A 16,124-nucleotide genomic window follows, 5' to 3' on the forward strand; every position below is an offset into this window, starting at 1 on the left:
TTCTTGGGATCCCACAGATATCCAAGAGCGAAATCCCATGGTATGGCGGGTCTTCACGCTTCTAAGATTCTTCCTAAACCTTTCCGTGTTCCTTGCCTGTCATCATTCTCTGGTCTTGGAGGAGGCTTCTTCCACTTAGCACGAATGAAGAGCAATACATTCAGGGATATTGATAACACGCACACAAGTATGAGCACTGACTCGGTATTTGAAAAACGTTCGACAAACTGAGAGGGAAGCCTGGAAACCGGTTCGAAAGTCTCAAAATCCAGATTATACAATATTGCATAAAGCCACCAGACAGGCGCCTCTATCAGTGCCCTTATTTGGTTATATATAAACATAATTCCACAGCAAGACATCAAGAGGTTAATTATAGACCGGTAACTGGCAAGGAACATGATAGCTTTTAATCCCTTATACAGTGCTTTGACAATACAGAGCAACCTCATAGTTGATAACTGCTAACGTAAGGGGGAATGAAGAGAAGGAGAAAAAAAAAAAAAAAACAAACGGGAACCACTCGGTACAGTGTCTGGAGTTTGGCGGACTGCCCAGGCTATAATCTAATCTATGAAGGTCACACCAACACCAGCAATGCTTTGTAGTCTCACAGTCTGGCTTAACAAAATCCTTTTTTTCTTACAAACATTAAAGCTTCAGATGAATCTTGCCCGCATTCTCCACCAAAAATTTGTCACGGAGTTACCTAGATAGATCTGTGCCTGTGACAGGGGGGCAGTAGGCTTGCGGGCCCCCTCCCCCCTGGCTTCCCGAGAAAAATGAAGCAGCGGCAACGATCTAAGAAGGAGAACTTATTTTACTAACTACGATGTTGGCATACAAGATGACACGATATAATACAATCTAATTGGGAGTGAGGATAATAAATCAAATGAAATGAGAGAGAGCGAAAGAGCGATAGAGAGAGAGAGAGAGAGAAAGATAGAGAGTGAGAGAGTTTCCGAAACAGAAAGCCTTACTTGATGAAGGCGCCCGGCTTGGAAAGCACACCCACTCCTCTCCCGGCAGCAAGCGAAAGTGAAGAAGCACCGCGCGCAACCAGATGACGTATCTTGCGTGATGTGTCTTCCTTCTGTGACCGTGAGGACCTCTGGGATACGTAGTTCTTCTCTTCTGTCCGTGATGTTATGATGTGGAATACCAATAGCAAAGATGCAATACCATGACACAGCTCTACACCAGCAAGGCTCCATGCTGTGACAGGTCCGAGCAGGGGCAAGCCATGGCTGCCTGGGAAATGCCAGTGCTGGGCTGCTCCCCTGTTCCTGAGGAGCTGAAAAGGGCTCTGTGTGCCCTTCCCCACCGGGAATGCCTTGGGCTCAGAACCACACAGTGTGCGCTGTGTTGGGAGCAGCGCTGCTGACAGCCCAGAAGGAGAGGCTGTCATTCAACACACTGCTGATGGAAGGCTGAAATCCTGGCAGGAGCCATTGGCAGCCCTGCTGAGCCAATTCACTGCTGAACGGAATAGCAGTCAGCGAGGGTGTGTGGTGCTGCCAGATCCATCAGATCAGGAAATCACTGTGCAGGCTGAATTAGAAGGACAGGAACAAGGGATGGACCAAGTTTGCTGAGGAACAAGTCCTGGCAAGTCCTGGGCAAAGGCAGAGAAATCTTTTGTCTTGAGTACACTGATGGACAGGTCCTGGCTAAGGATTGTGATATCCTCTAAGGAGCACCGATGGACAAGGCCAGGGACAACAGAAGAAACGGTCTTTTTGTGTGGACTCTTCTCGAGGAAGATGGCCATCTCAGGAGGTATGCAGAGGACTCTTGCTCAAGCACCCACGAATGTCACGTAGGCAGGAGAAAATGGAGGATAAAAGAGGGTCCAACAACCACGGCTAAGTAGAGGCTTATCTCACACCATGACAGACTTGAGGGGTTCTCTCACCGAAACACAGAGGCTGATCTCTCATGATCTCTCACCATGACACGAGCTTCCTGCCTTCAGATCCTTCTCTACGGACCGTTTGCTGACGGACTTCCCTGGGCCTGCTACCTGAGACATGCTGCTTCCTCCCTGACCTGCACCCTCTCATTGCCCAAGACCAGCCTCGCTGCTCCTGCCCTTCGGCCTCGGACCGTCGGAACGTCGTGCAACGGGACTGCTGCCGGATCCTGGTGGTGACTATCCCCGCTTTACACAATTCTTGCCTCTTTCTATCTTTTCTATCGCTCGCCTTCCCTTCCCCATCACCCCAATCCTTAATAGTGTCCGTCCTCCCCTTTCCCCATCTCCCTTATTAACATCTGTAATAAACTGGTCAGACCAACATTTGAACCGTTGTTTCTTAATCTCACGCCAGGCATACATATTTCAAAGAACCTTCTCTCCCTCCTATAAATTGGAGCGAGACAGACTGGAGCTGAGTGCCCTCCCTTGTGCAGGAGGAAGGAGGCACCATACTTCTTGTTCCAGCACTGGATGGAGATATTGGTCCCCATCTTCACAAGTTCTCTGGGGCTGAGGGAAATGCCAGGCGGGGGATACCTGTGATCTGAGCACAGAGAGGTAATAGAGATGGAACACAGCCCTGTGGGAACAGCCCAGGGCCATCTGCTTTCCTCAGTGCCCTCACCTGTCACCACCAGCTTCACAGGGTCACTCTTCTGCGATGTCCCTGATGGCTCCAACCCCTGGTACTGACACCGATATCTCACAGCATCGAACTGCTTTATGCCAGCCAGGGAGAACTCAGCCACGTCCTGCACGTATTCCTTCTGCTCGATGTATGCTGGATTTTGGTACCGATAGAGTCGGACGCAGGCAGTTGTCTGGGGCAGGTGGCAGCGCAGGGTGACGGTGTCCCCCAGGGACAACCCCTGGCTGGGGTGCAGCGATAGGGAGGGTCGGGGCACTAGGACAGGGGACAGCAATCAGCCTTGTCCCTGCACACCCTCCTCAGCCCCTCTGCTGGCCCCCTGACCACGCTCCACTCCCTCTGTCCCCATTCTCCCCATACTCATGTTGCTGTGCCCCTGCTCGCAGCCACCAGCCACCAACCTGCAAGGGACATGGTCCTGGTCCCACACAGGGCCACCAACCCCTGTGGCACCATGTCTCCATTGTCACTCACCAAGAATGAGGGCCACCAGCATTGGTGCCCTGAGGCAGGAGCATCTTGGGGACAGTGAGAGTGCAGTGGAGAAAAGAAGTGGCCAGAGAGCTGCTGTCTGTTCCTCTTGTGGACAGCATGCTGTGGTGTTGTCTCCTCATGTGGTATTTGTGGTCCCCAAGTGGGTGGTGGTACTGAGGGCACCCAGTGGTGACACACAGAGCACTGCACACATCCCCAGTTGGGGCATCCCACACAGACTGTCACCTTTCCATGTCTCACGCTGTCCCCAAAAGGCTGCCAGTTTAAAGCCCTCTCAGTGAGCCCCAACAGCTCCTGGTCTGAGATCCGCTTCCCCCTTCACACAGCTGGGATCCACCTGCAGCCATCAGCCCAGCTCAGAGTACACCGCCCCGTGGTCAGAAAAAAACAGAATTCCTGCCGTGGTACCGACCTCTCAGCCACGCATTTATCAGATGAGCTCTCCCAACCCTCTCAGCATCCCTCACTGCCACCGAGGGGACAGAGGAGAACTCCACCTGTACTCCCACTCTGCCCACTGACCACCCCAGTGCCCTGAACACCCTTTGCATGGCCCTCAGGCTTCTCTCAGTGACTGCATCACTGCCGGCCTGACCCATCAGTAAGGGAGAACAGCCAGAGGGGTGAACCGGAGCAGGGAGTGTCCTGGTGATGTCCCTGAGCAGGGCCCCAGGAGGGCAGCACACTTCCCTACGGGTAGAGTCTGGCTGATGTGTCAGAGCCTCTGTTCCCCTCAGAAGGAGGCCCCTACGACAGCCACCCTTCTCTCCTTTTATCTGAAGGGGGTCTGGAGGCGTGGAGCTGACCACTTTGCCCTAGGCAATGACCTGGGTGCAGGCTCAGGCAGTCCCAGCTGCTGCAGACCTGCATGGGCAAGTTCTGGGGTGCGCACACTCTAGAGACCAGCACTGATTTTGGGGAAGAGCTTTCAGCCTCGTAGAGACCGCATCCAGATGTGTTGTTTGGGAGGCAGCTGATGGGTGAGCTGATCTCCGCAGTGTGGGGAGCGATGCTCTCGTGGCTGTCACTGCCACGAGACCAGGAACTCTGAGACAAATACATGACTGCTGAATAGGTTTTAATTAGTACTTTTGCCTTGTTATTGCACCTATGATCAGCCCTACAGGGTACAGGGCACATCCTGATGGAGGTGGGCTGCTGGGACTCTGCTTTGAGGCCGCAGATGTCCTCTGATCTGGGAACAGCCGCTTTCCATGGAGAGAGGGGCCGTGTGCTGAGGGATCTCCATGAAGTGCTGATGGCCCTGAAGTTATTGCCAGCTGTCAGGACACTGGGAATACTGGGGGCACTGAGGGCACTGAGGGCACTGGGGACACTGGGGACATTGGAGGAACTGGGGACATTCCTGGATATTATGGGCACTGCAGACATGGGGACACGGAAGGAATTGGGGACAGTGGGGATGAAGCAAAGCTGGGTCCACATTGATCCTTTGGTCCACATTGATCCCAACCCCATTGGACATCGGGGACAACATTAAGTCACACTCACGATTCTGCATTGACCACACTGGTCACATTGATGGGATCTCATTGACCCCACTGATCTCTACCATGTTTCCATGCTGACCCCAACCCCATGGGACAATGATACACTGACCAAGAATTGGTTGACCCACAAACATTGGACACGTCTGTGGGACCACGCTGACCACAAGGAATCTGGACCCATCCCCATTTCTGACCTCCTACCCCATTAAGCCCACTCCAATCACAACAACCTCATTTACCCCATAACCTCCTCCAGGTTGGGGCTCATTGTCTCTGCCAACACCAACCCCAAAACCCACACATTGTGCCCCAAATTGCTCCCACCATCCCACTGACCGCCCTCCGCACTGCACTGGAGGAGAAATAGAAGATGAAGGGGTCGAGCGCAGCGCTGAGGGTGGTGAGGAGCAGAGCGTAGGGCCTCCACTCAGGGCTGCGCTGCTGCACAAAGCCCACCACATGCGAGATGTTGTAGGGTCCAAAGCAGATCCCAAAGTTGACCATGGTGACCACAGCCAGCCCCACAGTGCGGTACTTCTTCTGCGGCGGGATTTGGGGTCGAGTGAGGAGGGCACGGATGAGGCCAATGTAGCAGAACATGGTGATGGCAGAGGGGATGAGGAAGAGGATGAGGAAGAGAGAAAGGCGCAGTGGGAGGACAAAGTGCAGCTGGGCTTGAGAGAAGTCATCGTAGCAGTGGTAGCCCAGGCTTGGTTGGGTCTCATAGGCATTCTGGGAAGTCCACGGGGTGGTGGTGGGGATGTGGGGTGTGTTTGGGGTTGTGCAGGCAGAGGATTTGAGGCTGGAGATGTTGCAGTTGGTGTTGGGGCTGGAGATCCTGCGGATCCCGGATTCCCTGGTCTTGGTCACATTCACTCCCAAACCACCTTCCCCATCCGCCACAGACCCATTGATCCCAAACTCTCTGTGATATTCTGCCACAAAGATGATGGAACAATGGGACAATGCCATCACTGAAAGGACAGCGCTGGCGGCCATCGTCCGCCATAACCTCCGGCGCCGGTTGTAGCGGTGCGGGAACACGACCCCAAAGTAGCGCTCCACACTGAGGGCAGCCATAAAGAGAGTGCTGAGGTAGATGCTGGAGAAGAAGCAGAAGTTTGCTATGGGGCAGAGCGCTGTGGGGAAGGGCCTCTTCGGCCATCTTGAAGGGGAGGAAGAGGAGGACAAGGAGGTCGGCAGTGATGAGGTTGAGGAGGAGGAGGTCGGCAGCGGTGAGGTGGGGATGAGGACGGTGACACCGGATTTTGATGAGGAGGGTGAGGAAGGTGAAGACATTGGCAGGAAATCCCAAGGCGAAGGTCAGCGTGTGGACAGCAAAGACGAGCATGGCGAGAGGAAGGCTGTGGGACAAAGGGCACAGAGCTGTAGGGCAGGCTAGGGGGTCATACTGGGGCTACAGGATGGGCCATGGTATCAAACTGGGGCTATAGGATGAGCTAAGGGGTGATAGCAGAGCTATGAGTTGGACTATGGAGTCATGGGGCTATGAGGCAGGGCTATGGGGCACTAATGGGGCCGTGGGGTAATATGTCAATTTCTGGGGGAATGGGACAGGCAATGAGGATATGGGGTTGGATGTGGAGCTACGGGGCATGATATGGGGCAGGGGGGAGAGGTATGGGGCTATGAAGCCTGATATGGGGCTGTGGGACGCTGTATGTGGTCCTAGTAATCCCGAAGAGATGAGAATGAGCACAGAAGGAGGAAGGCTCCGGGGCTGTGGGCAGAAAGCTATGAAGCAGGATATGGATCTGTGGGGCAGGACATGGGGTGAGATTTGATGTCATGGGGCATGATATGCAATTATGGGGCAGGATATGGGCTCATACCATTCCCAAAGCAATGAGGATGAGGATGGAGGGAGGGAAGGCTGTGGGGGACAGAGCTGTGGGGCTGAATATGGAAGCACGGGGCTGTGGGGCAGGAACATGGGGTTAGTGGTTATGGGGTACAGTGTGGAGTCATGAGGTTATGAGGTGAGGCCTCACAGCTTCCACCACACCCACAGGAGAGTGCTGCTCCCATAAGGATTTAGTTTGGTTGATTAATGCATTTCCTGCCCAGGGTGAGAAGACGAGGAGCAGAGCACTGAGCCTCCCCATCTGAAAACTCATCACTGCCCCCAAATCCCACCGCTCTCCCACAGCTCTCCACACCCCACAACTCCTCAAAACCTCATGCCCCACCACAAAACCCTCCCTGCTACCCCACAGCCATATTTCCTGCCTCACAGCCCCACAGCCCCATGAACCCCCATCCCACCCCAGAACTACACGTGCTGTCCGCTTGCCCCATGTCCAGCCCGTTGGCCTTGTATCAAGATACAGAGCACCATGATCCCATATCTCTAACCCATACTACCACAACCCCACATCCTGCCACTATGAGTCCCATGACCCCATATCCCTCTCGATAACCCCACGACTCTTCACCTTTCCCCAGTACTGCACTACTGCCCCACATCCGTCAGCCCACCAGGAACCCCCCATGTGCTCACCACCTCTGTTTGCCTCAGTGTCTGTGGGGAGCTGGGTCCCGCCCCATAGGTTAAGTGAGGAACTGCCAGGGGTGGGGCCACACTTGGGGGCCACTCCCTGCAGAGGCCCTTTCTCCTTTGCCATGGCATGGGAACGCCCCCTAGGCTGAGCGACACTACTTGAGGGAGATTTGGGGGAGAAAAAAATGGGGGGGGGGGGTGCACTTTTTATGGGACACCCCACAGATGTGTAGGGTGGGTACAGAGGGGTGGTCACTTCAGGGTGGTGTCCTATGGGGCAGCGATGACATTGGAGGAAACGTGTTTTTTCCTGAACAGCAAACGTCTGCTGTGTGGTGGTGGGGAGCCCCAAAATTGGCGTAAATGTACAAAAATAGGAGTTGCGGCGCTGTGGGGCTGTGTCCCATAACTGTCTTCTCTCTGTACGTAGATCCAAATATCCCCCATCCAGCATTTCCCCGACACCTGAGGAACAGGTGGAGGTAGGGACAAACATCAGCATCCAGTGCTGGAACCAGGGTTATCAGAGCACCATCTCCCTGCACCAGGGTGGGCACTCAGCCCCTGTCCAGCACAGGAACACCAATGCTGATGGCACAGCCGTGGTTCAGTTGTAGCTGAGCAGTGCTGCACAGAGCCACAGATGGTTCCGCTTCTCAGCTTCTCACCCTGTGCTGCCAGCGAGGGGCTGGAGGGCACCAGGAGCTGGGAGGGGACAGAACCAGGCCAGCTGACCTGCACTGCCGAAGGGATATCTCACACCGTATGGCATCGGGTGAGAAATGGAACTCTGAGGGGAGCTGTGTGAGGTGGTGACGGGAGAGCAGCATGGAAAGAGGTATCCAGTATGGGAGGGAACGAGCTGTGCTGGAGGTGGTGTAGAATGGTGTTCGGAATGATGATCCGGAATGGTGTTTGGAATGAGGAGCAAGTGGTGGAGGAATTGGCTGACCAACTCTGGCAATGCCAGTTCCACCAGCCAGGAGGAATACAGGGACAGTTGGGTTCAGAAAGGAGTGCCCTGTTTGGGAGGTTCCTAAGATTCACCTTTCTCACAACTCACCGAGTGGGACGGGACATTTTCCTTGGCCTCATGGGCAGAATGCTCTGGATAAAGAGCAAGAGGAATCCAGAAGGTCTATGATCTGAGTTGAGAAAGAAGGATTCTTGTTTGGGCCATGTCTGAGCTCTGTGGCAGCTGCTCACGTCTACACGAGTTCAGCCTGATGGAGAGTGCAGGATGGATACAGGACTTGTCAAAAGGACGTTGATTGAGATCTGGTGAAGGTGAGGCCATTGTTTGTGGAGTTTGAGGTGCCGCAGTGATAGCAGTGCAGGAAGATAGATGTGTTGCGCAGCAAACCAAATGAGGAACTGAGTCACTGAGAGCGGTGATAAGGAGTTTGCAAGCTGAACTGGAAGTTGAGCCAAAGGTGTGCTTGCATGCACGGATAGCACAGCACAGTTTGCAGAACCATCTGCACGAGGGTTAGATCTGCTTTCAGAGGGTGTGCAGTTTTTGTACCTGTTTGCAATCTATGCATGATGGCCATTTGATGACCTCTCAACCTGAATCATGAGAACAGCTTTTCCATACTGTGAGAACAGCCTTTTGCAGGCCTGGGGCGGATTCAAGCTGAAGGACAGCAGGCTTGATTAAATGGAAGCTCAAGAAGGAAATGCAGAGGCCGCAAAACTTGTTGCCAAGTGAAGATAAGGAAGTAGAATAGATGCCCCGCTGTTCAGATAGGGCAGCAAAACAAATGGCTCAGCTCCGTGTAACGTCAGTGGGAACAGGTTCATTCTGCACCACCTTGTAAGGCTGGAAATTCACAGCGACAATAATTACCAGCCTTCGTCCCATGTGGTCTCCAGGAAGGCAGTGAGATGGTGAGGGGAGGACATTCCTTCTCTTTCTGCTCTGCCTGACCTCACAGCACAGTTAGGAGATATTTTCCCTTTCCCTTTGGTGTGATATATTACTATTGATTCCTTTTAAATTGGGTTATATCATACTTCATTACCATTTTGAGTAAAAGGGTTTTCTCCTTCTCTCAGACAGTTAACTCCTCTTTCTTATATGACTTCCCGAGCAGGAAGGTGTGAGGATGGGAAGGGCCTAGCTTTTCCCTGTCATGGTGTCATGGTTTAGTAATTCTGCATTTCATTGGTATTCCACATCATAACAGCATGGAGAGCACGGGTAATTAAAGGGTTAGTACTCCAGTTCCGTGGATTGACAACCTTCCAGATACCTGCTTCTCAGAAGAGAAGAAGAACTGCATATCCCAGAGGACCTCACGGTCAGAGAAGGAAGATACGGCACAGAAGTCACGGGACCGGGCTCTGTCGGCTCTCTCTCTCTCTGGTAGCCACGCAGAGGGCTGGGTGTGCTTCCAAGCCATGCGCCCTCACTCAAGTAGGCCTTTTAGTTTTGGAAACTTTCTCTCTCGTTTTGTTTGATTTATTACCCTCAATTTCAATTAGATTGTATTACTTTGTGTTATCTTGCATTCCGATATCATGGCCAGCAAAGTAAGTATTCCTCCTTAGATCATTGCCGCTGTTCCATTCTCATTCCCTCTCTGAGCCCAGCTCCCGTTCCCCTACCCGTTTCCCCTTTCCCTTCCCATTTTTTTTGCGTGAAACTGGGCCCACACGCCTATTGCCGCCTTGTCATGAGCATAGATTTATCTAGATTGATCTAAATAGCTCCATGACATAGGGATTAGCCATAAACTGGGGGAGAAGAGGAAGTCTGTGCGCGGGAGGGCTGTGTGTGGGAGCAGCAGTGAGGGGAAGGGCAGGAGAGCTGACTTCCCCCTTTTGGTGATGAAAGAGGAAATGCTGGAGAGTTTGTGAGCTCGATCGATATTATGGAGTCCATAAGGAAGATTTTGTGGGGCTGGATGGAGACTTTAAGGGCCACAGGGAGATCTGGGAGCTGCATGAAAGATCTGCAGTCTCGATGGAGGTTTGGGGCTGGATAGAAATGTTGGGTTGGTTGGAGGCTTTGGGTCTGAATGGAGCCTTGTGGGCCTGGATGCAGAGATTGTGCCTGCCTGTAGAGATCAGAGTTGCATGGAGATTTAGGGGCTGGATGGAGGTTTCAGGGGGGATGGAGATTTTTGGGGATGGGTGACATTTATGGGGCTGGATGGTGGATGTGGGGACTGAATGGAGTTTTTTTGGGTGGATGGATGGATGGACGGATGGATGGGTGGATGAGAAACAGAGTGATGGAAAGCAGCCCACACAGCTGGGAATCTGTCCTCAAGGACAGGGAGAGGAGCAGAGCTGTCAGATGTGTAAGGCCGCTTTGCTCAGGGCACAAGAGCTCTCCATCCCCAGTGCAGGCAGTCCAGAAACGAAGGCAAGAGAGCGGCATGGCTGAAGCGGGACCTGCTGGTCAAAGTGGAGAGCAAGAAGCAGATGCACAGGCAATGTCAGCAGGGCCAGGGAGCCTGGCAGGAGGGTGGTGCTGGTGCTGGTCTGTGTGGGGCTGGGGGCAGGATGGCCAAGGCCCAGCTGGAACTGGACGTGGTGAGGGGTGCAAAGAAGAACGAGGAAGGCTTCGACAGGGCTGTCAACCTGAAAAGGAAAGCCCAGGAGGGCAAACCCATCAGTGAGCAATGCAGGCAGGCTGGAAACAACAGACAAGGAGAAGGCAGACTCCTTCATGGGGAATATGGGTTCCGCACACAGCCTCTGTGTGTCAGTACATTCAATCAGACTCAAAAATGCTGTCCCACAGTCTGGCAAGGTCCATCCCTTGTTCCTGTCCTTCTAATTCAAGCTGCAGGATGATTTCCTGATCTGATGGACCTGGCAGCACCACACACCCTCGCTGACTGCTATTCCGTTCAGCAGTGAATTGGCTCTGCAGGGCTGCCAATGGCCCCTGCCAGGATTTCAGCCTTCCATCAGCAGTGTGCTGAATGACAGCCTCTCCTTCTGGGCTGTCAGCAGCACTGCTCCCAACACAGCGCACACTGTGCGGTTCTGAGCCCAAGGCATTCCCGGTGGGGAAGGGCACACAGTGCCCCTTTTCAGCTCCTCAGGAATAGGGGAGCAGCCCAGCACCAGCATTTCCCAGGCAGCCATGGCTTGGCCCTGCTCGGACCTCTCCCGGCATGGAGCCTTCCTGGGGGAGAGCTGAGAGGTCACCTCCGGACCTTTCCGGAGCTGTCACGGGCACAGCTTTATCTACATAACTCTGTGACACCAGAGAAGCTGCATTTCTTGATGTGTCCTTTTTGCCAGGTGGTGACTTCAATCATTGCATGAGCACTCTCATTTCCCCTTCTGCACCAGCACTGCAACTCCTCAAAATGGACCATGATTGCTTTTCACCCGGCATCTCTCTCTCTTATGTTCCTTCTCTGCTTCTCTCCAATTTCTCTCCTTTCTTTTCCTCTCTTTTCCTCATTTTCCTCCCAGTCATCTTTTACGCTTCTCCTGCAGCAGCCATGAACCATGACAGCCCAGGGTTGAGAGCGTGTGGGGTACCTCATCAGGCGCAGTGTGCAGAGTGCATCTCTCCACTTGTCGCACCCCAGAGGGGCCCCACAGTGCAACCACCCCTATGGGTTAATATGTCCACATCAGGAGGTGACATCATATCATCCTGAAAAAGAAATGGGAACTGACAGCAGCTCTCCGGCCACTTCCTTTCCCCTCTGCAGTCTCACTGTCCCCAAGCTGCTCCTGCCTCATGGCATCAATGGCGGTGAACCTCATTCTCGGTGAGTGACCATGGGACGCGGTGCCACGGGGGTTGGTGGCCCAGTGTGGGACCAGGACCATGTCCCTTGCAGGTTGGTGGCTGGTGGCAGCGAGCAGGGCACAGCAACGTGAGTATGGGGACAGGGGGAGAATGGGGACAGAGGGAGGGGTGCAAGTGGAGGGGGAGAGCAGAGGGGCTGAGGAGGGTGTGCAGGGACAAGGCTGACTGCTGTCCCCTGTCCTAGTGCCCCGACCCTCCCTGTCACTGCACCCCAGCCAGGGGGTGTCCCCGGGGGATCCTGTCACCCTGCGGTGCCACCTGCCCCGGCTGGCTGCCTGGGTCTGGCTGTACCAGGAAGGAGGTTGGTCGTACAAGAAGCGGAAGGAGAAGGAGCAGGACACGAGCGAGTTCTTCTTTGCTAGCACACTGTGGGAACACGCAGGTCGTTATCGGTGTCAGTACCGGGTGTCTGAGTCAGCCGAGGTGTCAGTGGAGAGTGACCCCGTGGAGCTGGTGCTGACAGGTGAGGACACTGGGGGCAGCAAGTGGCTCTGGCTGCTCCCCACAGGACCGTGTCCTACTGCTGTCCCCTTCCTCATGCAGATGTCAGATATCCCCCATCCAGCATTTCCCTTCACCCTGAGCAACATGTGGGAACAGGGACCAATGTCACCATCCGCTGCTGGAGCAATGATTACGGGGCCGCCTTCTTCCTGCACAAGGATGGGAGCTCAGACCCTATCAAGTACCAGAACTCCAGTGGTGGGGGCACAGCCACTTTCACCCTCTTTGGGGTGACCCCAGCTGACAGTGGCACCTACAGGTGCTCCTATCACCCCAAGAACTACTCCTTTCTTTCCTCACCCCTTGGGGACAGCATGACGCTGGAGGTGACACCCACACCTGCACGCCCAGGTAGGTACCTGCCCCCCATGTGTTTGTCCCCAGTGCCACCCATGGGTGGCAGTGTCATCACATCCCTTCCCCATGGAGGTGATGCTGGGGTGAACACACCCAAGTACCTGTACCCCACAGGTGCTGAGTTGGTGTCCCGTGGGAACCTGGTGGTGGCAGTGGTGAGGGGCTGCGCTGCTGTGCTCATCTTTGCCCTCGGCGTCTTCTTTGTCATCGATGCCCGCAGCCTCTGGATACAGAGAGATGAGAGTCTGGGTGGGGAAGGGATTGAATGGCTTTGATCTCCTGTACATCTTCTACACATCTCCCCAGTTTTCCCCTTCCACTCCTTCCATTCCTCGGTAGAATCCACCAGGTGCACCATTGGACCACTATACATTGCCTATCGATTCCCTCAGATGTTCCCTGTCCCCATCCCATCTCCTATAAATCCATCATGTATCCCCTGCCTCCCCTTCCAGACCCTATAAATTATCTAGTCCCTGTCATCTTGTGCATCTGTGTCCATCCTTTACTGATCCACTATAAATACACCCAAGTGTTACCTGCCTCCACCTCCACCCCCTGCCTATTCTCACACGTCCAACAAGTTTCACACCCCCTTCATCCCCCATAACCCCACAATGATCCCCTTCTGTTTTAACTCCAGTGCCTATCCACAAATTTCTGAGGCTGTGCACTTCCAAATAGGTCTTTGGGTCAGGGACCCCTGATCCCAGCCAGTTCCTGGGCACCTCATCCTCCACCTGGAACGCAAATCCCTGCCCATGAGGACCCCGGGATCCCCCAAATCAGATGGCTTACTCTAACCTTGTGTGATGCCCCAAAATCCTGACCAGGGGGAAGCACAAATCTGCATTGTGGAGATCCCGCAGGGCCCAAATCAAAGTCCTTGCACCAACCGGGGAAAACCCAGCCATAAACATCCCCCTGACAGTGTGGGCAATCCATACAATGTAATAGGACCCCCAAAAGGCACACATATTTACGCTCAATATCACACCAATGTTACCTCAAATCAAAGTCCCCCCAGATCCCCAAACACACCATCACTGACCGCACTCACACACTTACAACAGAGATGTCCCTCCTCACAGCCATACTGTTCTCCACCATCTCCAGTTGCAGGAGAATGGCTCAAAGAGCAAGGACATTGTGAGTACGAGTGCTACGTGCACTACCCAGGCTATGAGACCTTGAAGTTGTCAAAGCAAAAAGAAAAGCTGAGGCTGCAGTTAAGTTAAGGGGGAAGCTAGCCTGGGAAGAGACTAAGGCAATGGAATGTGAGGAACAGTGTGAAAAGCCGTGTGATGATTAATGCTGGACCAATAGCTTTGCGAGCAAGACGCCTGATTTCTGTATGCTAACCAATCATGAGCGGTTTATCTCCGTGTGCACCCTGTATTTCTGTATGAGCTGATTTGGGCAGTAAATCAAAGCTCCACCATTACTTCTATGAAGACATGTGGTTCGTTTTGGGCAACCCTCCTTCAAGTGTGTCACGGAGTTACCTAGATAGATCTGTGCCCGTGACAGGGGGCCGGTAGGCTTGTGGGCCCCCCTCCCCCTTCACTTCCCGAGAAAAACGAAGCGGTGGCAACAATCTAAGAAGGAGAACTTATTTTACTAACTATGATGTTGAGATGCAGGATGACACGATACAATACAATCTAATTGGGAGTAAGTATAATAAACCAAATGGAATGAGGGAGAGAGAGCGAAAGAGCGATAGAGAGGGAGAGAGAGAGAGAGTGAGAGAGTTTCCAAAACCGAAAGCCTTACTTGATGAAGGCGCCCGGCTTGGAAAGCACACCCACTCCTCTCCCGGCAGCAAGCGAAAGTGAAGAAGCACCGCGCGCAACCAGATGACGTATCTTCCGTGATGTGTCTTCCTTCTCTGACCGTGAGGTCCTCTGGGATACGTAGTTCTTCTCTTTTGTCCATGATGTTATGATGTGGAATACCAATAGCGAAGTTACAAAACCATGACATTCCACCCCTTATTCTACATCATTATATCATGCTTAATACATATACATAGAACTACTGACTGCACTCCCCCAACATCAAATTCCCTTGTGGTACACATTGAACATCCCCATCTTTCTGCATCACCCACCAAGTGGAGCCAGGTCCCTGGGCAAAAACAGTTCCACGGAGAGGTCTGCCCTTTCCAGAGTCTGGAAGGACCCAAACTGCTTTTCCCAACATGCTCTTTACATGTACTACAGGGACCTTATCTCCCTCTACAGTATGTAGGGAGCTGGAATGGGTAGGACCATCACGATTGATAGATCCCCTGGTGTTGACCAACCAGGTGGCTTCTGCCAGATGCTTCTCCCAGTGCTTAAATGTTCCACTGCCCATTGCTTTCAGCATAGTTTTTAAGAACCCATTGTATCGTTCAATCTTACCAGAAGCTGGTGCATGATAGGGAATATGATAAATCCATTCAATGCCATGTTCTTTGGCCCATGTATTTATAAGAGAATTTTTAAAATGAGTCCCATTATCTGGTTCAATTCTTTCTGGGGTGCCATGTCGCCACAGAACTTGTTTCTCCAGACCTAATATGGTGTTTCTGGCGGTAGCATGGGGTACTGCATATGTTTCAAGCTACCCAGTGGTCGCTTCCACCATGGTGAGCACATAACGCTTACCATTGCAGAATCGTGGCAAGGTGATATAGTCAATCTGCCACGCCTCCCCATATTTGTACTTTTGCCATCGCCCTTCCTCCCAGAGAGGTTTCATCCTCTTGGCTTGTTTGATTATGGCGCATGTTTCACAGTCATGAATAACTTGTGCAATAGCATCCATAGTTAAGTCCACCCCTAGGTCTCTAGCCCACTTATATGTTGCATCTCTCCCTTGATGGCCCGAGGTCTCATGGGCCCACCAAGCTAGAAATAATTCACCCCTGTTCTGCCAGTCCAAGTCTATTTGAGCCACCTCAATTTTGGCAGCCTGATCTACCTGATGGTTATTTTTCTGTTCTTCCATAGCCCGACTCTTGGGCACATGAGCATCTACGTGACGCACCTTTACCACCATATTCTTTCTTCGGGCAGCAATGTCTTTCCACAGTTCAGCAGACCAAATAGGTTTAACTCTCCTTTGCCAGTTATTTTGCTCCCACTGCTGTAACCACCCCCATAAGGCATTCGCCACCATCCATGAATCAGTATAAAGATCAAGCACTGGCCACCCCTCCCGTTCAGCGACATCTAAGGCTAGTTGGACAGCCTTGACCTCTGCAAACTGACTTGATTCTCCTTTTCCTTCAGTGGGCTCTGCAACTTGTCGCACGGGGCTCCACACAGCAG

General features: G+C 53.0%; 2 protein-coding genes across 5 annotated transcripts; one reads left to right on the forward strand and one right to left on the reverse strand.

Annotated features, from left to right (window-relative positions):
* Positions 1 to 4,564: 4,564 nt before the first annotated feature.
* Positions 4,565 to 6,105, reverse strand: LOC107049761 (free fatty acid receptor 3-like). The gene is given in 2 exon segments (XM_040654295.1): positions 4,565 to 5,789; positions 5,791 to 6,105. Coding segments are annotated over 2 exon segments (1,086 nt in total). The 5' UTR covers positions 5,988 to 6,105; the 3' UTR covers positions 4,565 to 4,900.
* Positions 6,106 to 10,269: 4,164 nt separating this feature from the next.
* On the forward strand, positions 10,270 to 13,286 carry LOC124417461 (platelet glycoprotein VI-like). Of its 4 annotated transcripts, none has more exons than XM_046904866.1 (4): positions 10,270 to 11,902; positions 11,975 to 12,010; positions 12,306 to 12,406; positions 12,487 to 13,286. In XM_046904866.1, exons 1-4 carry the CDS (start codon positions 11,796 to 11,798, stop codon positions 13,077 to 13,079), a joined length of 837 nt encoding a protein of 278 aa, XP_046760822.1. In that variant the 5' UTR covers positions 10,270 to 11,795; the 3' UTR covers positions 13,080 to 13,286. The 4 variants fall into 4 exon arrangements, with proteins under 4 accessions (XP_046760822.1, XP_046760823.1, XP_046760820.1 ...); XM_046904864.1 differs by having other exon boundaries at positions 11,819 to 11,902; positions 12,128 to 12,406; XM_046904867.1 differs by lacking the exon at positions 11,975 to 12,010.
* The last annotated feature ends 2,838 nt before the right edge of the window (positions 13,287 to 16,124 follow it).

Source organism: Gallus gallus, chromosome 31 (assembly GCF_016699485.2).
Source record: "Gallus gallus isolate bGalGal1 chromosome 31, bGalGal1.mat.broiler.GRCg7b, whole genome shotgun sequence".
NCBI classification, from domain to species: domain Eukaryota; kingdom Metazoa; phylum Chordata; class Aves; order Galliformes; family Phasianidae; genus Gallus; species Gallus gallus.